General features: G+C 40.0%; 3 protein-coding genes and 1 long non-coding RNA gene across 5 annotated transcripts in view; 3 read left to right on the forward strand and 1 right to left on the reverse strand.

Annotated features, from left to right (window-relative positions):
• Nucleotides 1-22,635, forward strand: part of LOC134648714 (uncharacterized) — a 217,692-nt gene that overhangs the window by 176,370 nt on the left and 18,687 nt on the right. The window lies entirely within an intron of this gene.
• Nucleotides 755-15,363, reverse strand: LOC134648058 (transportin-3). Of its 2 annotated transcripts, none has more exons than XM_063502504.1 (11): nucleotides 15,075-15,363; nucleotides 14,046-14,936; nucleotides 13,600-13,779; nucleotides 9,681-9,844; nucleotides 9,133-9,346; nucleotides 8,539-8,694; nucleotides 7,237-7,439; nucleotides 4,209-4,529; nucleotides 3,622-3,800; nucleotides 2,876-2,973; nucleotides 755-1,541 (listed from the first exon to the last, which is right to left on the reverse strand). In XM_063502504.1, exons 1-11 carry the CDS (start codon nucleotides 15,195-15,197, stop codon nucleotides 1,269-1,271), a joined length of 2,802 nt encoding a protein of 933 aa, XP_063358574.1. In that variant the 5' UTR covers nucleotides 15,198-15,363; the 3' UTR covers nucleotides 755-1,268. The 2 variants fall into 2 exon arrangements, with proteins under 2 accessions (XP_063358574.1, XP_063358581.1); XM_063502511.1 differs by having other exon boundaries at nucleotides 1,375-1,541; nucleotides 2,733-2,973.
• On the forward strand, nucleotides 16,515-18,922 carry LOC134648072 (large ribosomal subunit protein eL42). The gene is made up of 3 exons (XM_063502524.1): nucleotides 16,515-16,598; nucleotides 16,740-16,913; nucleotides 18,759-18,922. The coding sequence occupies exons 1-3, from the start codon at nucleotides 16,596-16,598 to the stop codon at nucleotides 18,894-18,896; spliced, it is 315 nt and encodes a 104-aa protein (XP_063358594.1). The 5' UTR covers nucleotides 16,515-16,595; the 3' UTR covers nucleotides 18,897-18,922.
• Nucleotides 20,562-22,129, forward strand: LOC134648627 (uncharacterized). The gene is made up of 3 exons (XM_063503118.1): nucleotides 20,562-20,654; nucleotides 20,753-20,863; nucleotides 21,907-22,129. Exons 1-3 carry the CDS (start codon nucleotides 20,575-20,577, stop codon nucleotides 22,100-22,102), a joined length of 387 nt encoding a protein of 128 aa, XP_063359188.1. The 5' UTR covers nucleotides 20,562-20,574; the 3' UTR covers nucleotides 22,103-22,129.

Consider the following 22,635-nt stretch of genomic DNA (forward strand, 5'->3'; position numbering starts at 1 on the left):
AGTTATTTTACACCATAATTCACTAAAAGGTTCAGCTTATCCAATTAAGAACCACAGACACATTTATGAATGGCCATCCACATATGTATTTCAAAACAAGTTGCTCCTCGTGTGCACAAATTATTAGTGGCACACCTGAGGGCCTAGCCAAGATGCCAATCGTTCACGCAACCATAGAGCAATATTCGCTAGGTGCACGACTGGTGCTGCCCTCATTTTAGCAGACTTTCTACGTTAAATCTTATGGAGTAAAATTAGTTCAAGCGGCCGCCGCTAGTACTAATGACAGACATTCCATAAGATTACCTGTGTTTGTGACGATCAGCGCCACTTCCCCCTCCACCGACTGCGCACCTTGCCAATAGTAAGACAAGAGTGCTCATTCCATACATCAGTTTTGATATGCTCACAGACTTGTCATTTTCGCGCTCATGGATATGCTCAACAACATAAGACTTTTCGGTCGGTGCTACATCTATTGTCAAGTAGCAGTACTGATAGTTCCGCTACTCGGTGCTAGATGTCGACACTGAAATTAATAGTCTTTTTGGTATCAAAACCGATGTATGGAGTGAGCAATCTAATGACGCAACGGTACTGTCTCTCTATCACTGTTCCATATAATTGCGACGGAGAGACATAGCGTTTCGTTCGCTACGTCGCAAACGATTGGCATCTTGGCTAGACCCCCTGCTACACCTAAGCTGGCACAGCTATTTTAGTTATAAATGTTTAATAAAAAAAGGTCAAGATATAAAGTAAACATTTTTAATAAATATTTACAATGAAATCACATTTGAAATAAAAGAGAGTATATAACAAAATATATTTACTTAGAAATAAAACTGCATACTTACCTAACTCGCACCGAGTTGATTCATTGGTTTCATTCGAAACACATAAAACTCAAATCAATCTTTCACAGTCGTCAATAATTCAGAGAAGTAGTGAAATTACTACAGTGGAATAATTTTTATTTTCCAGTTTATTGTGTCAAAATAACCATGAGTTTGACAGTGAATAAAGCATCTTTCGTCATTATTGCTTGTTCATAATATTTATTTATTGAATAGGGAAAGCCTGAAGTAGTTCTAGGCCCAAATACTATAGTTACAATGTTCCAAACAGTCTGGTTAAAGTACATAGGTACTGTAATTATTTAGTGAACCTGTTCAATAAGTTCATAGTTTCCATTTTGTATATCAATCCGTCGCGTCGTCATTGCAAACTCTGAAGTAATTGAAATTAGTTATTTTATTATTATGTTTTCATTCCAATCTTTGGATCAGTGTTGTATCTACTCCACCAGACTCAAAGTAAAATAATTTGTCTATATGACTTTCATAATTATAAACCACATTCGTAGTTGTCAGTTTTCCGAAATAATGTAATGTAACTTTTAAATTTTCATCCATTCTATTCAATACAATTAATGTTGTTCTAGGTTCACCGTTGCGGTGAGCTGAGAGTTTTCTGGCAGTTACCGGTACAACCTCGCGAAGTCTCGCAGTAATCGCGTCATTTCCTTGCATTTCTCTGCCCTGTAACAAAAATACACTTTAAATATTTTTTAATTCATTTTAAGTAAATACTTTCATCTGGCAGGGACAGTATTTACTATGGTTTACATGGGAATAGGAAGGCGGTTATCGGTCTGAAGATGCAACCGGGAGTGGTGCCAGTGCAGTATGATGATGCTAGCCTAGTAGGTTATAAAGGAGACCTATACATGGATCTCTACTTCTAGCACTTTACAGTCTCGTATCCAAATTCATAATTACACAAACACAACCGTTCGGCGGTACGTCCATTCGTTCCTACATTAGAACACTTTGTCTAAGTCCCACTTGCACCACTCCACTAATCCGGGGTTAACCGGTTAAACCTGGAGTTACCATGGTTACCAGTACAATTTGATACTGGGTTAACGGTTTAACCGCTTAACCCCGGGTTAGTTGGATGGTACAAGTGGGCCTAAGTGTAAGGTCTGAGTGGACGCCCGAGTTGGGCGTGCAGCGGGGCGGTGCGTGCGGCGTGCATGTTAAACAAATGCAAACGTATAGTAGCGGTCTTAGTGCACGCTGCTCAAATCACTTGTGAGCCCGACGCCACGCTGCACGCCCCGCCCAACGCTCCGCTTCGAGCGTCCACTCGGGCCTTAAACTAAGTCGTTCCATCGTTGATAAAGTATCTTATGCAACCCCACATTAGGTTTAGGTCTTATGGCGTTATTCATATACGCTAGTCAAATCTTAATAAGCCCTTGATAATGGTATGTCCTTATCCGTCATTTTTAGGGTTCCGTACCCAAAGGGTAAAAACGGGACCCTATTACTGAGACTCCGCTGTCCGTCCGTCCGTCCGTCTGTCACCAGGCTGTATCTCACGAACCGTGATAGCTAGACAGTTGAAATTTTCACAGATGATGTATTTCTGTTGCCGCTATAACAACAAATACTAAAAACAGAATAAAATAAAGATTTAAGTGGGGCTCCCATACAACAAACGTGATTTTTGACCGAAGTTAAGCAACGTCGGGCGGGGTCAGTACTTGGATAGGTGACCGTTTTTTTGCTAGTTTTGCTTTTTTTGTTGATGGTGCGGAACCCTCCGTGCGCGAGTCCGACTCGCACTTGGCCGGTTTTTATTTTTACATTTGTTTGTTAGAAAGGGGCAACATTGAACAGAGGTCTGTTACGAATAAGGGGGTTGCGATGTGTGTTTGTTGATACCTGATGGCGAGCTGGTGGAAGTTCCAGCACTGGTGGTCGGTGGCGGCGACGGGCCCCCTGGGCAGCCGCGCCAGCGCCGGCGCCAGCACGTCGGCGCCGCGCGCGCGCTGCCAGCGCACCAGCTCCAGCACCACCTCGCCCACCTCGCCCAGCATGTACGCGTGCAGGTGCAGCACGCTCGACTCCAGCAGCGCGTACGCCAGCGACCCGCCGTACTCGACCAGGATGGCGTCCGCTAGCACTGTAAACCATAGAGAAAAAAATACATAGAGTGCTCACTCCATACATCAGTTTTAGTACCAAAAAGACTATTAGCATCTAGCATCGAGTAGCGGAACTATCAGTACTGCTACTTGACAATAGATGTAGCACCGACCGGAAAGTCTTATGCTGTTGAGATAAGACTTTCCTGTCGGTGCTACATCTATTGTCAAGTAGCAGTACTGATAGTTCCGCTACTCGATGCTAGATGTAGACACTGAAATTAATAGTCTGAACTGATGTATGGAGTGAGCACTCTTGTCTTACTATATTTCTCTATGCTGTAAACCGATATACTTGGTCAAGCAGATCTTTTCAGTAGAAAAAGGCGGCAAATTTGAAAAATGTAGGCGCAATAGGATATCGTCCCATAGAAAATTTGAATTTCGCGCCTTTTTTTACTCACGAGATTTGCTTGACCAGCTATATACGCATTATTTCAACCCTACAGAAATATAATACACTATTATACCCGACGAATTGACGAGTTTTTCCCATTCATGAAGTGGGTATGCACCTTTGCAGCTGGGTGTACCTACATAAACCGGCATCATGTAACTGTAACCACTGTAAATAGTGTTGGATTGGTGACAGTTATACAATAAGGACCACCTAACAGCCGCGTTACCTTTGATCTCCTTGTTCTGTTCTCGGGTAGTGGTGGCCCGCGAGACCAGGTCGAGCAGGAACTTCATGACCGAGCAGTTGGCCTCGCGGTGGTCCAGCGCCGTGGCCAGCGTGCCGCACTGCACCACGGCCGGCATCGCACCCGATGAGAGAAACTCTAGGGGGATGCGTTGCAGGAACCTGGCAAATTAACGGATTTAAATTTAGACAAGTATATCGATAGTTGGACGTTAAAGAAATCTAAATCGAATAATAATAGAATTTCAAGTTTAAGGAAGCATAGCTGCAGCCGACAATGATATGTTATTATACGAAGGCGTCATACTTCATTATTTCGGCAATCGACACTATCAACTGCTTTCTAGAGCCATACTGCATGAATTCATTTTTAGTGTGGAGTGCCCAAGCAGTAAATTCGTTATAGTCAGTTTCCGTGGTAGTATTTATTACATAAGGTGCGTCCAAATCTAGCGGTTGCGCTACTAGCCATTCGCGATCACAATTTTCTCGTTCCTCCGGAGCCGCCAAGGACTAGGAGGGAACGATTCCCATCGATCCTTACACGCTTTTATAAGTTTTATAACACACCTGATGCACAGCCTGAAGAGATCGTCGACGGTGTCCGGGTTGTCCTTGAGGCCGTTCTCGCGCTGCAGCAGGTCGAAGGCGCGCGGCATGAGCGCCTTGAGCAGGTCGATGAGGTCGGGCACGCAGGCGGGCTCGTGCGCCAGCTCGTCCACCAGGATGCTGGCGAGGTAGAGCAGGCACGAGTGCTGGTGGCGCGCGTAGATGTCGGCCATGGCGCGCGCCAGGTGCGGCAGCAGCGGCGCGGCGCGGCGCGCGCAGCAGCGCAGCGCGAACCGCAGCGCGCGGCAGCCGCGCTCCATCACGCGCCCGTCCGCCTGGTACCTGCCGGACGACCACGAGCACGGTGACGTTACCGACGACTTCCAAGAGACGGCTTATACGGAATGTGAATACTGTAAAGCCGCGTCTCGATATCGCGCGGCAAACCATCGAACATTGGCTCGCGCGGCAGCCGCGCGCTACCGGGCTGCCGCGGAGCCAACTCAATCATTGGCGCGCTCGAACGTGCCGCGCGACGAACCATTCATTGTCGGTTTTTGGTCGCGCGGCAAAGGAGTGTTCGCGCGCAGTTGGGACGGATGTGTATATATTTCAGTTGGCTCGCGCGGCCGCCGACTTGGATAATGAAAAGTGTCGTACTTTAATTAAATTATACGGCACTAAACAATTTCTATGGAACAGTAAATGTAGTGATTATCGCAACAGATCATTTTTAGGGTTCCGTACCCAAAGGGTAAAAGCGGCCAAGTGCGAGTCGGACTCGCCCATAAAGGGTTCCGTATTTAGGCGATTTATGAGGTATAAAAAAAAACTACTTACTAGATCTCGTTCAAACCAATTTTCGGTGGAAGTTTACATGGTAATGTACATCATATATTTTTTTTAGTTTTATCATTCTCTTATTTTAGAAGTTACAGGGGGGGGGACACACATTTTACCACTTTGGAAGTGTCTCTCGCGCAAACTATTCAGTTTAGAAAAAAATGATATTAGAAACCTCAATATCATTTTTGAAGACCTATCCATAGATACCCCACACGTATAGGTTTGATGAAAAAAAATTTTTTGAGTTTCAGTTCTAAGTATGGGGAACCCCAAAAATTTATTGTTTTTTTCTATTTTTGTGTGAAAATCTTAATGCGGTTCACAGAATACATCTACTTACCAAGTTTCAACAGTATAGTTCTTATAGTTTCGGAGAAAAGTGGCTGTGACATACGGACGGACAGACAGACGGACAGACAGACAGACAGACAGACAGACAGACAGACATGACGAATCTATAAGGGTTCCGTTTTTTGCCATTTGGCTACGGAACCCTAAAAACGGGACCCTATTACTAAGACTCCGCTGTCCGTCCGTCCGTCCGTCTGTCACCAGGCTGTATCTTACGAACCGTGATAGCTAGACAGTTGAAATTTTCACAGATGATGTATTTCTGTTGCCGCTATAACAACAAATACTAAAAACAGAATAAAACTAGTAGTTCACCCCGAACTGAGAACTCGCGGTTAACCAAAAATTATATAGCGATTGACTTTGTTGTACCTACTTAGGTACTCGTATAGTGCGACATAAAATAATAGAAAATAAATGAGGGCGCCACTTTCTACGTAACTGTCACATTTTTGACGTAAAATGCTTACACATGGAAACAATTTAGTATGGCCATTTTTGAGTTCCATTTTATTTAATTTCTACTATTTTATGTCGTTCTATAGGCGGCAATGGATCAAAGATCGCGTGGATTTATTGCAAAGTCTGTGGAGCCCTTAACTGATTGATTTAAGCAAAGAGTAGTATGTATAATATAGTTGGCCAAGCAGATCTTGTCAGTAGAAAAAATGTAGGCGCGAAGGGATATGGTCTCATAGAAGATTTGGGTTTCGCGCCTTTTTCTACTGACAAGATTTGCTTTTTTGCATCAATTTTGAAGCGCCATTTACAAGTTTAGCGTTAAGTAATATAGATGGCGCTATTTTTTCGAATAAAGGGCTTCGTATACGGCTGTCCCTCCCCTGGATAGTCACCACCATAGAGATTAAAATAAACTGTATCTGTGCTAAGCCGAAATATTTCCTGTCAAATGTCAAATACATATATTATGTTTATTCTATTTTATTTTTATCTTGTTAATTATTTCAAAATGGTAAATTTAAAAACGATATCATAAAAGTGTAAGTCGAGCACTCTCATTTGATACTAAACTCGACCATGTTTCTTGCAAGAAACTGACCAGAATAGCAAGACCTCTCACAAACAGCTTTTTGGCCTTCTAAGCTCTTCTAGCTCAATAACCTCTTGATCGGGCCTGCTCATAATTTAATGACTAAAATATAATGCCCTCGACTACACGTTTACCCAATTTCATTTAAATTAGAACAAATTTACTTAAGTTATTGAGTATCAAACTATCTTCTGACAGTTCAGCTTAAAAACATCGAAATGCCGAGACGTGCCGCTAGCCAGCCGCGTGTTCAAAGTCGAATGTAAGAACTTCGCTTCGCTTCGCTCGCTCGTTCGATAAAGATTTAAGTGGGGCTCCCATACAACAAACGTGATTTTTGACCGAAGTTAAGCAACGTCGGGCGGGGTCAGTACTTGGATGGGTGACCATTTTTTTGCTTGTTTTGCTCTATTTTTTGTTGATGGTGCGGAACCCTCCGTGCGCGAGTCCGACTCGCACTTGGCCGGTTTTTCTATTTAGCTATACTTCGTTTCGAATAATTTATTTTTGTGATATAATGTGGTCGATCGTCGGATCGCTTCCGCGCGCGGCTGCCGCGCTATAGTTCAAGGTGGTGCCAAAAATGGCTCGCGAGCCAAAACACAGGTTTGCCGCGGTCGGACAATGCTAGCGCGGCCGCCGCGCGATATCGAGACGCGGCTTTATATTCTAAGGGTCGGTTGCATCAAACCGTCTATTTAGATATTGGCAACATTTTATTGTATGGGTAGTTTCCTAGTTGGTGCACCTGACCCCTCCCTACATAGGTGTTGGTACTTAAGACGGAGACTTTGACAGTACTTGATCAGGACGTCGTGCAGCACTGGCCAGGCGTCGCCGAGCGCGGGCACGCAGGCCTCGGCCTTGCGCGGCGACAGCTCGCGGAACAGCGCCGCCAGCAGGTCCAGCGTGGGGCAGGGGTCAGTGTCGCCGCCGCTGCCGGACACGATCTCCTTCAGCGTGCCGAGTTGGATGGAGGCGGCTTCTCGCATCGCCACCGTCAGCTGCCGGTGAAATTATCATGTTTATATACTGTCTCGAAACGACGGAGGTAAATCTTAAAACTTAGATACGCGATTAAGTCCCGTTGTATAATTTAATAATGTGTAAAAATCGTGAAAGTTTAAATCAGTGTATATACTGTATTGCTAAAAAGGGGACAAAACTTATTTGCGGAAGGTTTTCTTTAGCTGTAAAATTAAACCACCACCAAAGTCCACGTACACTCTGGCGGTCGCAACCGCGGCGGTGCGCTACCATTCTAAACTGTAAACTGACGGTTAAGTGCGGACCATACGCGGCTGCAGAAAAAACCGAAATTGCGGCTCGCCTCGCACCGATTCAATTAAGTAGACATGGGCGAAATGTGTCAGTAGAGGGAAAAGATTGATATATATCTTTTTATCACTGGGATATGTATCACTCTTTTATATCTTTATATCCGTGTGTATCAGTTGCCCCGCTCACAACTGTATCGGCACTTGCTGACTTTGCGTCATCTTATGAATGAGAAAGATACAGAGTTGTTGTTATTATAACGTGGCGACATTTTCATTTTAATTTTGTATCATGAATTCATGATGGATATAGATTGGTTCATTCACAAAGAAGCTTGATTTGGTTCGTATTGTCATGCTCAATTGCTCATGCTATTAGATTAGGTTTGACAAATCTGCACGTTCTCGTCAATTGCGCTATCTATAACCGTAATCATGCAAGGTCCAAACAACATTAAGCTTTAAAACTTTATGCAATTTAACTCATTAACCGAATCATCATTGCAATTTGCATTGCATCCTGCGCGAGCGAGAAATACTATACTACTTCTCGTTCCCGCGGAATAGCGAAGCGAATGACGCGTCCAAAACTCCGAATCCGCCCGAACGGCCGCTGTCGCTCGTTCGTGTTACTTCGGCCGACGCGCGACCGAGACCGAGACCGAGAGAGAGAGGGAGTGAGAGGTACGGATATACTGATACATTCGGATTCGTAAAGACAAGAAGAGTGATTCATGAAACGAGAAAGATATATATCTTTTTTATCTATCACTCCTGAGTTACCCATGTCTACAATTAAGATAACAAACTCGCGAGGTAAGGTTACCTGGTCCTGCGGCAGCGAGGCGAGGGCGCTGGCCATCGCGCGCACCAGCGAGGCGCCGGCGCCGGGCGGCAGCGCCAGGCTGTCCAGGTGTCGTGTCGCGCGGAGCAACGTCACGGCGTGGGAGGCCGCCTCCTTGCTGCAGGCCTTACAGATGTTCTGTCGTGGAGAGAGGTATTTTTTTAAACGTATTACGGGCCCAACAGTTCACCCCACTCAATACATAACATTAGTGGCAAAGCCCAATTATAGTTCGTTTTTTTAGCATTAGAAAGAACTTGCAAGAAGGTAAGCGATCTTGACATGTCTTTTAATTGAAATGCGCTTTTTAAAAATCAAAAACTATTACTTATGAAAGCAGAAGAATATAAATGATCGTATTCGATTCATAATTGTTACATATTTGCCGGAACTTATTTTTAAAATGTGTTTTTCAATTAAAAGACACATCAAGATTGTTTACCTTATTTCTAATGCTAAAAAAAACGAAGCATAGAGGGGTAACCCAATTTAAATAGTATAACGCGGTTTTTTAAGCACCATCATACAAAATATTATCAGCTAAACTTAAAAATCTAGCATTAAAAATGTTCGTACTTGTAACGCAGTAGCAGCTGCTGGAGCCAATTTGGGCTCCTGCAAAGCCGTCACTAAGGTCTGCAGACAAGGCTCCAGGCACGTAGGATGCCGCTCGATCCAGTCGCACAGCTCTCCCAAGAGCAGAATGCACGTTTTCCGAACTGCCGGGTGAGCACCTTCAGGCATGGACAGTATTGCTTCCACCACTTTTGGCACATATTCATATTCGTCCCTATAAACACAAAAGAATTTTTCTTTTAAATATTACAGTAGCACCATCTAGTGAGTAAAGTATCAGGAATGTGTTGCTGGTTTTAATTATTCCAGTTTATTTAAACTGAAAAACCTTCAAAAACAAGTTAAAGGCAATGTGTATCTGCTCTAAGGACTAAAAGATATACCTTATCCATTTTACCCAACTAGAGGAAGGGATTGTGATGTAACTTAATTAAGTTGTGTGATTATTTCCATTGTAAACAGACAAAGAGAAAGCTTTTTATGGAAAAAGCATACTTGGATTAAAATGTTAAAAACACTTTTTGTTACTACATAATTTGTATACTCACGGCAATATATTTTTGGCAACAGCTTGCATGACAAAGAGTGCAGCCTCAGTGCGCTCCCAGGACAGGTCAGCCTGCAATGTGGCAAACATCTGCCGGAACACAGAGCTCGAGCCCACTATAAACACCACATCTTTGATCAGTTCCATCACCTTCACTCTGAACTCCTGAAAACAAGAAAGGTTGCATCTTACCAGAGTAATCAAATTGAAAGGTTCAACAATTAAAAAATATAATAAAAGACAGTCTATTTAATTTATCATATAAAATGATAATATATAAAAGATATTCATTGTATCTGGGGGCAAGGCAGTGCCCCCGCCAAGTCGAGCAAAACAAAGAGGCACGGCCGTACCATCCTTTTCCCGAAGCGATTCAGGCCATTTTCGACGTCCTGTAATTTTGTGCTGGCTGAAGCTAGAACCCTGAATTTTCAGTTACATATAGGGCTTAACAAGATTTAGATATATTCTCAAAAACATTCCATTTGAACTTGTAGTTTAAGAATTATTGTAGTTCAAAGTTCCTTAGTTTCGACACTGACACATTCACTCACCTACAATCATCATAATTCTAAGGTACTTCTAGCATACCCACAAGCTTCAAATTTTAAACATAAGTAGTTTTCAGCTTATATTAAAACACCTAAAAATATTGCAATATCAGTCACGTTTTAAAGATTTGAGAACTGCATAAGTAAAGTAAGTTTGTAGTCACATATAAAGATATGCTATTACAAAGTTACTGTTGCAGTTCCTACAAATAGTAGGTAAAATAAAGGTCTGTGATGTACGATGTGAGTATGAAGATGTGTATAGTTATTATATGTGTGTAGTAGGAGTATGGTATGGCTATGAGTATGGTAAGGATATGAATATGACATAGGTATGAGTGCGGGTATGGTGTGGGAGTTGTGGGGTGGGTGTGAGTATGAGCTTTGAAAAAAGTGGTAGCTGACGTATACAAGAGGTAGTACCCGAAAAGAAGGACTACCTACAAAAAGAGATGAAATCCCATTATTCCCATCAAAAACATTACATGTAAAAAGATGCAAGTCTCGCAACGCAATTCTTCTACTACAAAAAAGTTTTGAGATGTTATGTGAAACCAAGTCGGTTATTTTAGTCAGTGCCAGGGGGTGTTAAAACCGTATCAATAAGATATCTTTAATTTTTAATACGTATAATGACTTGGCAATCGCACTTGCTTTACTCGTACCGTAATCTATATATATAAATGCAAGTGTCCTGACTGACTGACTGACTGACTGACTGACTGATTCATCAACGCAGAGCCGAAACTACAAAAGCTAGAAAGTTGAAATTTGCACACTAGGTTGCATTTGTAAAGTGTACAAGAGATAAGAAGCGATTTTGAAAAATTCAACCCCTAAGGGGGTTAAAAAGGGGATGAAAAGTTGTATGGGGTTCAAGTTTTAGTTTAAGCTAGGAATTTGAAACTTTGTGAAAATGTATTATATTAAAAAACAAGAAAACTAATTTCAGCGTTTTCGAAAATTCATCCCCCAAGGTGGTGAAAAAGGGGTTGAAAGTTTGTATAGAGATCAAATATTTTTGTGAGTGTGTGACTTTAAACTTTGTATATGGGTATATTATTATAAGACAGGAAAAGTAATTTCAGCGTTTTTGAAAATTCATCCCCTAACAGGGTTAAAAAGGGGTTGAAAGTTTGAATCCATTACAAATGCTTTGAAACTTCTTAGAAAGGCATAATAGCCGATTACAAAAAAAAGTAATTGCGACGTTTTAGGAAATTCAACCCCTAAGGGGGTAAAAAAGGGGATAAAACTTTGTCTTGGGGTGCAAATTTTATTTTAAGCTAGGACCTTGAAACTTTGCAAAAAGGTATTAAATTAAAAAACAAGAAAACTAATTTCAGCGTTTTTAAAAATTTATCCCCCGAGGTGGTGAAAAAGGGGTTGAAAGTTTGTACGGAGATCAAATATTATTGAGAGTGCGGGACTTGAGTCTTTGTATAAAGCCATATTATTAAAACTCAAGAAAAGTAATTTCAGCGTTTTTAAAAATTCATCCCTTAAAAGGGTTAAAAAGGGGATGAAAGGTTGTATGGGGTTCAAGATTTATTTTAAGCTAGGAATTTGAAACTTTGTAAAAATGTATTATATTAAAAAATAAGAAAACTAATTTCAGCGTTTTCGAAATTTCATCCCCCAAGGTGGTGAAAAAGGGGTTGAAAGTTTGTATGGAGATCAAATATTTTTGTGAGTGTGTGACTTTAAACTTTGTATATGGGTATATTATTATAAGCCAGGAAAAGTAATTTCAGCGTTTTTGAAAATTCATCCCCTAACAGGGTTAAAAAGGGGTTGAAAGTTTGAATCCACTACAAATGCTTTGAAACTTCTTAGAAAGGCATAATAGCCGATTGCAAAAAAAGGAATTGCGACGTTTTAGGAAATTCAACCAAAGGGGGTAAAAAAGGGGATGAAACTTTGTCTTGGGGTGTAAATTTTATTTTAAGATAGGACCTTGAAACTTCGCAAAAAGGTATTAAATTAAAAAACAACAAAACAAATTTCAGTGTTTTTAAAAATTCATCCCCCGAGGAGGTGAAAAAGGGGTTGAAAGTTTGTATGGAGATCAAATATTTTTGAGAGTGCGAGACTTAAATCTTTGTACAACGCCATAGTATTAGAACACAAAAAAACTTATTTCAGCGTTTTTAAAAATTCATCCGATAACAGGGTTAAAAAGGGGTTGAAAGATTGTATAGGTTATAATTTTATTTAAAGCTAGGAACTTGAAGCTTCGTAAAAAGGTATTTTATTAAGAGGAAAGAAAACTAATTTCAGAGTCTTTGATAATTCATCCCCCAAGGTGGTGGAAGGGGGTCGAAAATTTGTATGGAACCCAAATATTTATTGGAGTGCGGGACTTGAATCGTTGTATAAAGGCATATTATTACAATACAAGAAAAGTAATTTCAGCGTTTTTAAAAATTCATCCCCTAAAAGTTTAAACAGGGGTTGAGAGTTGGTAGAGGGTTCAAATTTTATTTAAAGCTAGGAACTTCAAACTTCGTAAATAGGTAGTTAGGTAGTAGGTTTTATTAAATAGTAGACTTGAAAATCTTCTTGGGGTTGAGAGAGATTATATCGAGATTATCGAGAACAATTTTATTCAGTTAGGGGCTCGAAACTTTGTAGCCAGGTTGTGAAAGACAAATCTCAAGCGTTGTATAATAATTAACAAATGATTAACAGTCCCTACTGCTATCTTTTGCTGCATAATGTTCTAAGCTAATGTAAAATTTATAACCACCAATATACAAATCCACGCGTACGAAGTCGCGGGCAACAGCTAGTCGTAAATATGTATAATGCTAAAACTGTATGTGATTCTAGTGCTATAGTTCGTTTTTTTTAGCATTATAAAGAACTTGAAAGAAGGTAAGCGATTTTGACATGTCTTTTAATTGAAAAAACACTTTTTAAAAATCAATAACTATTATTTATGAAAGCAGAAGACTATAAAAGATCGTATGAGATTCATAATTGTTACATATTTACCGTAACTTATTTTTAAAATGTGTTTTTCAATTAAAAGAGACATCAAGATTGTTTACCTTATTTCTAATGCTAAAAAAAACGAACTATAATCGGCGTTTTGTTCAATTAGAATTATTTTTAATACTTAATTGACGATGATCCTTATGTCATTATGCAGCCGTGCGATGGCCAATTCATTATTCAATGGCCAATTCATTATTCGTATTAAAAATGAAAGATATCTTATTGATACGGTTTTAACACCCCCTGGCACTGACTAAAATAACCGACTTGGTTTCACATAAGATCTCAAAACTTTTTTGTAGTAGAAGAATTGCGTTGCGAGACTTGCATCTTTTTACATGTAATGTTTTTGATGGGATTGATACTTACATAGAAATCATCCCCTTCATCCAGAAGCTGTGTGCGGTCAGGCTCGCACTGACAATGCCTCGCCAGAGCCTCAATGAGGCGCTCTATATGCGGTTTAAATGCGTCTGTTAGAGGTTGATAGTCCCTGCGGTAGACATCTTCAGACAAACGGTACCATAGATTAAATGTAATCTCAGCTACCTGAAATATAATATTGTATGACATACATTTTGTTTCTAGGGAATTGCCTACGAAGCGAATCATCTTTAGCTGCTAATGCATTTGAAGCGATTTTAAATGGTTTATTAGAATGATACAGATGAACCGAATAATTCGGCCGAATATTCGGTTCGGTAACATCTGAACCCAACAATCGGCCAAATATTTGTATTCATATTCAGCCCATCTCAAGTATATACATAGATATATTCAAATTAAATCCTTAACCTAATTTAATACAATATTACCTCATAATCATGATGTCCAACACATACTAGGGCCAACTCTAGTGATCTCATTGCAAAGTGGGTCTGCCCTGTTGATGTGGCAGAAATGATCTTTTCCAAGAATGTCTCTGCCAATTCTGTGAAGATCCTAGCAAAGTTTGAAGCTTTGTCCTCTTCTTCATGAGCCACAGCCAAGTGATAGCACTCTTCTAAAGCTGCTATGCTATCAAATAATAGTCTTTCTATCTCTTCATTATTGTTATTTTCTTCTAGAGTGTGCAGCAATGAACACAGGCAGTCTGATGCTGCATCGTGTAGCGTGTTTATACAATTGTAATCTCTTAGAACTTGCAAACAGTATGCTATTACGGCATTCTGAGGAATTTCTTGAATGTTCACTGCCCTAACATGTATCCATGATGTCATGCATTTTATAATTTTGAGTGCTAGCTGTGTGTTCTGTGTACTCGTAATGCTTTCTTTCAAAAACATAGTAACTAGATCAGTATTTGTCCGTAATTCCTGTCTTATATCTTCACGTCGGTTTTCTCCTAATTTCAAACTGGAAGAGTCTATTTCTTGCGGTAGTACCGTTAAAATTTCTAATAACGCTGGGTTACTTCTGTCTGAAAATGATTTTATTAGGTCACTAGTACAGTTCTTCCATGTAGGCATTTGTAATGCTAGGTCAGCTAGGGCCAGGCACAGTTGCGTGAGGATGGCTTGACTAGTTTCTGACATGTCTCCTCTTAAATGGGCTATAAGGGAGTCCCTGAGAGAAGCACGGGCCTCTTCAGGAAGCTCTGATAGGTTATGCTGCACTTTTGACCTCATTGTCTGAGCAGCAAAATAACACGAGTGGATATCCTTCTTCTGTTGTAACAGCTCATCAGCTATTTTCCATGAATGAATCTGAAAAAGAAAAACTAAAACTTTAGTTTTGTTTAGATTATAAAAACGATTTCACTACATTGTGAACTTATTAGCAATTACTAAATGAACGGATCAAATTAATTAAAGATGGACTCTTTGGTATGGAAAACGGCTTACCGATTTTTGCACTTCTCCTAGCCATTTGGAAGCCTTTTCTTTAATTTCCTTATCATTAGCATTGGAGTTATCGTAGAGAGCACTTATGGCCTGGTATATAGTTTCCATTGACGGCGTATCCATGATGTTTTCACTTCCGAATCGAGGGTGATCCTCAACACCACACTATCAAAACACTGAAAACAGTAAAAATTACATACTACTGTATGTAGAAGACCACGAAATATCGAAGTAAAATAATCAAACAAACAGTCGAATGAAAAATGCCCGAATGAAGGAAACCATAAACAAGTAGACTTGCAAGATCTAAATTTGACGTGTCGATATTTTTTTTTATTTTTTACCGAAGTGGAAATCGCCGGCTACACACGTTAACTACAAATCGTAAACTGTCATTCAATAGAACTTGCGAACTATGTAAACAAAAGTTACTAGTAATTTGACATTTAGTGTCAATTTTAGTATGGCGGTTTGTTTACATAGTTAGCAAATTCTATTGAATGACATTTTAGCGATTAATTTGCAGTCCGATTTGCGCAGTTTTATCTACCGTGTGTATGACAAATCGTTACGATAATCGACAATCGTATTTGCAACACTCATTTGATGACAAAAACACCCGTATTCCGAATGAAAGAAAAACGACATTTCCATCAAATGATTGTTGCATATACTTGGTCAACCAGATCTTGACAGTAGAAAAAGGCGGCAAATTTGAAAAATGTAGGCGCGAAGGGGTATCGTCCCATAGAAAATTTGAATTTCGCGCCTTTTTTTACTGACAAGATTTGGTTGACCAGCTACATATGAGGTTGAGTAATGCCGGCTACACACGTAACTATAAATCGTAGCGATTAAACCTGTGCAGTCCGATTTGCGCAGTTTTATTTACCTTTTTTTTTTTTTTTTTTTTTTAAATTAGTATGCAGTTTGGTCGACCTTGTGACCAGCTCTTGTGATCTGCTCTTATTGGGAGAAGATTGGTAACGTGGCCGTAAGGGCCACGTCACCACCAAGGACGAAAGGTGGACGTATTTACCGTGTGTATGACAAATCGTTGTCGAATCGTTCATCGGTGGCAGTTGCAAAACAATTTGGCTAATATAGCTGGTCGACCAAATCTTGTCAGTAAAAAAAGGCGCGAAATTCAAATTTTCTATGGAACGATATCCCTTCGCGCCTACATTTTTCAAATTTGACGCCTTTTTCTACTGTCAAGATCTGGTTGACCAAGTATAGGTACCTATTAAGTTGATTAATGCACGTTACTGTAACCTGTAACTATTATTTGCATAAAATAAAAAATGATTAGATTTATTCTGGAGCACTTGTAATTTATTTGTAAGAAACAAAAATGTAAACAAGACCCAAGACCGGATCCAGTCGCCCGTCGACGAAACGAAACGGATTGGACCGATATCATTGTAGCCTGGTAACATTAGTAGTTATTACCACAAAGCACAGCAACACTGTCCTGTTCTTTTTGACGTTTCTTTGGATCGTGCAAAGTCAAACACAAAAATGGTGTGTGATTTTTCAATTTCCATCCATATAAATCGTAACTTACGTGAATTATAATGCTGAAAACTATCGCCAATCGTGTTACTTGTGATATGGATTGTGAATTGCTGGAGATATTTCAACGACGAACCTTGTTATTTTCAGGTGAACGTACCTAAACAGCGCAGGACGTACTGCAAAAAATGCAAGGTCCACAAGACCCACAAGGTGTCTCAGTATAAGAAGTCCAAGGAAAGGCACGCCGCCCAGGGCAGAAGGCGTTACGACCGCAAACAGCAGGGTTATGGTGGACAGTCCAAGCCCATCTTCAAGAAAAAGGTAAACAACATAACCTCTAAACGCCGATATTGATGACTTAATTTATTAAACGGTATCTAATACCTAGTGTTATATTAAACCAGAAAGTAAGATTTTATTTATCTTAATCTCTTAGTAACATCAATTTAAAAGTTAGTCCTTATTTTTCTACACATGATAAGTACCTTACTTAAATTCACAGCTAAATTCATTTATCCATGCTGTATGGCCTGTATGATTGTCTGTTTTTAAATTTTACCCTGGATTTACGGATACATTTCCCTTACTAGTATAATTATATAGTATAGACCGATAGATTTAGTTTGAGTTATAGATTTGGTCATTTCCATACATTATACAAGTTTCCACTGGGGTGTGATATTTGATTCTATTATTTAAATACTGTTTACCATACATTTAAATTCTAGATACAAATAGAAGTAATACTTGATTGGATACTAATTTTAAAAACGAATCTTATATTCTGGAAATATGGTAAATATGAATGCACAGGCCGCTTATAGCTGATGCATGCACATCAATGGCCTGCACTTGTTTTGTCCATTCATAAAATGTTCGTCGAGTCTGTTTTTAAAAGAGTTCACTGAAGTGCACAGAGCAAGGCTCAAATTGCGGGGATCTTTCTCTTTTACTCCAATGTAGGCGTAATTAGAGTGACAGAAAAAAATGCACGCAATTTCCGAACCTCGATTTTCGCGGTTATAGCCCTGATTATGGATTTGGGCAAAGTGTTCCACACTTTCACTACACGGTTAGACAGGAAGTTTCGTCTTCGGTTGCTACTACTCTGTGTCCGTGTCAGCTTCAGAGAATGTCGAGAATGTCTTCTCAGTCTGTCATTCATATTCCGAGTGAAAATCTAATACCTTTAAACAAGAAATTCTTGTATATTTATTTATTTATATATATATTTCAGGGATCTCGGAAACGGCTCTAACGATTTCGATGAAATTTGGTATATGGGGGTTTTTGGGGGCGAAAAATCGATCTAGCTAGGTCTTATCTCTGGGAAAATGCAAATTTTTGAGATTTCATAATTATGTTTTCCAAGCAAAGCTTGGTCTCCCAGATATTGTCACTTAATGAGAAGACATTGTGGTTTCTATTAAGTCACCACATTACCTTTGCTGCTCCAAATTTGTCAGGCCCAAACTTTGTTGGTCTTTGTTGTGGTTGGTAGGCAATTCCTTTAACTTAACCTATCTTTGTAAGATCGGTTGCATAGAGATGGTACCAAATTTGTTGCTCTTCTTTGAACTCTTTCAATAAGATTGAATGTCCTTTGGAAAATGTGGTTTCTAAATTTGGAAGGCATATTCCAATAAGGGTTTTATGTATGTTTTATAGAGTTGAATGAAAATATTTTTGTCCATATAATGGAAAGCTTTCCTAATCATAGTAAAACAGAGTTAGCCTTTTTGGTAAACCCCAAAATGTGTTCCTCCCATTTTAAAAACTGGATCTGGCATGAGGGGTGGGGGGAAATTACCGAATGGGATAGTCTTATGTATCTTTCAGTAGGAGTGGCAGCAAAAGCGCTATTATTGTTTGTCCTTGTCACAGTCTCACATTTTTTTTATTCCCCACCATAAATTAGTATGGATTATAGTGGGCAACAAATAAATTCGACCAATCATAGTGTCGCATTGCATTGCATATGTTTCGTCTCTCACTGAGGCACGCATATACTACTTCTATAGGATCCTACCTTCTATGGAAGCAACACTTTGTAAACCAGCATGCATAGGCAATCTCTATAAAATGTGTGTTCTATCTCAATTATTTTAGGTGTTAAGTTAAATTAGGAAATGATTATTGGGATTAATATATTTTGTGTTTGTTCAGGCGAAAACAACCAAGAAAATTGTGCTCCGTCTGGAATGCGCTGACTGCAAGGTGCGATCCCAGGTGGCGCTGAAGAGGTGCAAGCACTTCGAGCTTGGTGGTGACAAGAAGAGGAAGGGACAGATGATCCAGTTTTAGGCGCGATAATAAATAAGAACAACTAATGTGACTTTGATTTTATTGTTTGACTCCCTAGATCAGCGGTCGGCAACCTTTTAGCAGCCAAGGGCCACATAGTAGTTAACGAAGTTAACGCGGGCCGCACTTTGTTAATATTTATGACTTTATCAGACATTGTCGTTTGTCAATATTACATACAAAATAGCCAGGGAGGCTCGCGGGCCGCAAGCGACAGATTCAGGGGCCGCATGCGGGCCGCGGGTTGCCGACCGCTGCCCTAGATGATTGGCTAATCCGAGACTTACACTTTACCGCACCGTTCAAGAGCGAGTAAAAGATATATCTTTCTCGCTCTCACTTATGGGTGGGGTGCGATAGTGTGTTACGGCTGTTAGTATGGTTCTACAGGACTGTCATGTATGAACCTTAGAGCCTATGCACAATTGCGCACCGCGACTTTTTAACGTCTACCCGCGTTTGTAGCGATCCACAAGCAGCTTCTAGACCTTTGCACATCTACATCGATGCATACATATACGCATGCTACGCGCGTTTGTATCGATACGCAAAGTAGGAGTAGCAGAGAAAGCGCTATTATTGTTTGTCCTTGTCACAATCTCAATTTTTTTTTTATTCCCCACCGTAAATTAGTATGGATTATGGTGGACAACAAAAAAATTAGACCATTCATAGTGTCGCACTGCGTATGTTTTGTCCCTCACGGAGGCACGCGTATACCACTTCTATAGGATCCTGCCTTCTATGACTAAGGTCCTTTACAGACTACGCACCGCACCGCGACCTTGGTGCGATAGTGTGTTAGCACTTTAACTGACAAGTTGTGTTTGCCAGACTCATGAATCTAGTATAACTGGATGAGGCATGACCGGTGGGGGAAATTACCGAAAGGGATAGTCTTATGTATCTTTCAGTAGGTGTAGCAGAAAAAGCGTTATTATTGTTTGTCCTTGTCGCAGTCTCGCTTTTTTTTTAATTCCCCAGCGTAATTTTAGTATGGTTTGGATTATGGTGGGCAATAAATTACCCTTGGAGGATACAACTAAACGGAGTAGCCATTGACAGGCTTTCCCCTCTGTCGAAAATAGGCGGCCAACGGTCATACACAATGTATGGACTGACGTTTATCTGACATGGCTATTTTTACGTTACGCATACATTTGACGTTCCCCTCCCCCGCAAAAATCGGCAGACTGTTTTGTACAGAAAATTACAGACATGGCGTCTCCGTTTGATTATATCCTCCAAGAAATTACCCGACTAATCATTGAGCCCCTCCCCTTCACAGCGAAATCGACTCCACACTCGCGTTCGCGGCTTCGTCCGCGATTCACGCGCATAATCTGGAGGGGGCTTTTTGTCGCATTGCGTATGTTCTATCCCGTGCGCAAGCTATACTTGGTCAACCAGATCTTGACAGTAGAAAAAGGCGGCAAATTTAAAAAATGTAGGCGCGAAGGGATATCATCCCATAGAAAATTTGAATTTTGCGCCTTTTTTTACTGACAAGATTTGATTGACCAGCTATAGCTTATCTATATAATACTAGGTCTATGGCTAGATTCACGACTGACAGTTGGTCCTTCAAAAGTGTAAACAAAACAAAAAATAGGATATTCCGATTTCTGATGCAGCATTAATAACTTTACGTACGTTACGTTGGAAATTGAATTTCAAAATGAATGAGCCATTCAGCTCTAACGCACCAGAACCGAAGATAGTAGGAGTTTGGACCGAGGGAGCCCGCATTGAGCCGAAGTGAGTTATGCTATGCAACTATTTAGCTTTTCTATCTATACTTCAATAAATATAATGATTATTTGGAGTCTTCTTACATATATAAATATTTATTACAGAGAATTTATAATTCCGAAGAATTCACCAGAGTCCAGTGATGACATACCTACTATACCTGACCTGGATGACTTGCAGGATATTCTGGAAAAGGAGATAGCCAAACCACCTCCGTAAGTTTAAGAACCATGTAACTCTTACATTATTGTGTTTCTTACAAGATGTGTTAAGAGGGCGTACAGTGAACATTGATTCGCTTTTACTACCTCAGTGCAATGAAAAATGGTCTCCTAATTATAGCCACATATAGTTCGTTTTTTTTAGCATTAGAAAGAACTTGAAAGAAGGTAAGCGATTTTGACATGTCTTTTAATTGAAAAACACTTTTTAAAAATCAATAACTATTACTTATGAAAGCAGAAGACTATAAAAGATCGTATTAGATTCATAATTGTTACATATTTACCATAACTTATTTTTAAAATGTGTTTTTCAATTAAAAGACACATCAAGATTGTTTACCTTATTTCTAATGCAAAAAAAAAACGAACTATGGTAGTTAACGAAGTTGACGCGGGCCGCACGTTGTTAATATTTATGACTTTATCAGACAGACATTGTCGTTTGTCTATATTACATACAAAATAGCCAGGGAGGCTCGCGGGCCGCAAGTGACAGGTTCACGGGCCATATGCGGCCCGCGGGTCGCGGGTTGCCGACCGCTGCTTTAACCCATTGACCGCCACAGCCGAAGTCTTGCCACGGACGCCGACGACGGCTACAGCCGACAACTTCGCCAATGTAATAGGGATTTACGCGGGACTTCGTAAAGTCCAATTTCGCATAAATAATTGCGATCGCCTGGCGTTGAGAGCACGGCATATTCCTTCGCCATCTGGCGGTTAAAAGGTTAATTTAAACTGAAATGGATTTTTACAAAATGATGTTTTTTTTAATACCAGCTTTTGTCGCCAACATACTTTTCTTTCAACAGTAATTTAATAATCAAATAGATTCTAGAATCTTACCTAGACAATGCTAACAAACTTAAATTCAAATGAAGTTACAGTGTTGTCACAGATTTACAATGCCCATCACAGTCTCCATTATCAGATTACCTTGATGGCATCATAAAATGCAACGTGTCTTTATTCATGTTATAGAATGTAAGGATGTAGATATAAGGATTGATAAACATTTTAAAGATGTTTTCCAGCTCGGACCACAAAGACAGCGAAACCGTGAACACCCTGGCTGCCGTAGGCGACGGATACTCGGGCTCTGCTGATGGCGTGGAGGCCGCGCTGGCAGCACTGCGCTCACGTGTACCCGTAGTCCAGCCAGCTCCTGATGCTGTCTGGACCATTGACTCACTACTAGCACAATTGGCTGAGGGGACTGACCAGAATTAGGAAGTTGATTGCAACACTGTTTATTCATTCTTTTCACCTCAGCAGCTCGAACAAGGGTACTTTGATTCTTAAAAACAGTGAGCAAAATGCGATTTTGCTCACTGAGTGAGACAAAATGACATTCAAGTGACCTTTATAGTCAAATGTCATTTCAACATGCGGGGTCTAATAAAACTTCGAAATACTTGGGTTCTATTATCTCTGTCCCTTTCACACTGTTAGCAAAAAGAAACAGACAAAAAAAAGTTAAAACGACATTCAACAGTATATTCACGGTTTATAATAGACCCCCGAAAAACTTCAGACCGCATCGTTCCAAACCACGTACGAGTATGAATTCTTAATAATTAATAAATAAAAATAAAGTTTAAGATTTGATAAAAACTGATAAAATACTATATTTTAGGTATTTTATTGTACAATTAAAATAACGAACTCAAAAAATACACAGATCATCACGCAAAATTAATTATTTTACTTTTAAGAATTTCTACCATAGTTGACAAATAGTACGTATCCGCAATTCGGACCGT

Source organism: Cydia amplana, chromosome 1 (genome assembly GCF_948474715.1).
Source record: "Cydia amplana chromosome 1, ilCydAmpl1.1, whole genome shotgun sequence".
In the NCBI taxonomy this organism is placed as follows: domain Eukaryota; kingdom Metazoa; phylum Arthropoda; class Insecta; order Lepidoptera; family Tortricidae; genus Cydia; species Cydia amplana.

Coding starts and splice junctions, on each gene's coding strand:
- LOC134648058 (XM_063502504.1), bottom strand. CDS start 15,197: ATGGATACGCCGTCAATGGAAACTATATACCAGGCCATAAGTGCTCTC. Junction 14,937..15,074: donor TAGGAGAAGTGCAAAAATCG/GTAAGCCGTTTT, acceptor TTTCTTTTTCAG/ATTCATTCATGGAAAATAGC. Junction 4,530..7,236: donor CTGCACGACGTCCTGATCAA/GTACTGTCAAAG, acceptor GTCGTCCGGCAG/GTACCAGGCGGACGGGCGCG.
- LOC134648072 (XM_063502524.1), top strand. Junction 16,914..18,758: donor AGCCCATCTTCAAGAAAAAG/GTAAACAACATA, acceptor GTGTTTGTTCAG/GCGAAAACAACCAAGAAAAT.
- LOC134648627 (XM_063503118.1), top strand. CDS start 20,575: ATGAATGAGCCATTCAGCTCTAACGCACCAGAACCGAAGATAGTAGGA. Junction 20,655..20,752: donor GGAGCCCGCATTGAGCCGAA/GTGAGTTATGCT, acceptor TATTTATTACAG/AGAATTTATAATTCCGAAGA. Junction 20,864..21,906: donor GAGATAGCCAAACCACCTCC/GTAAGTTTAAGA, acceptor GATGTTTTCCAG/CTCGGACCACAAAGACAGCG.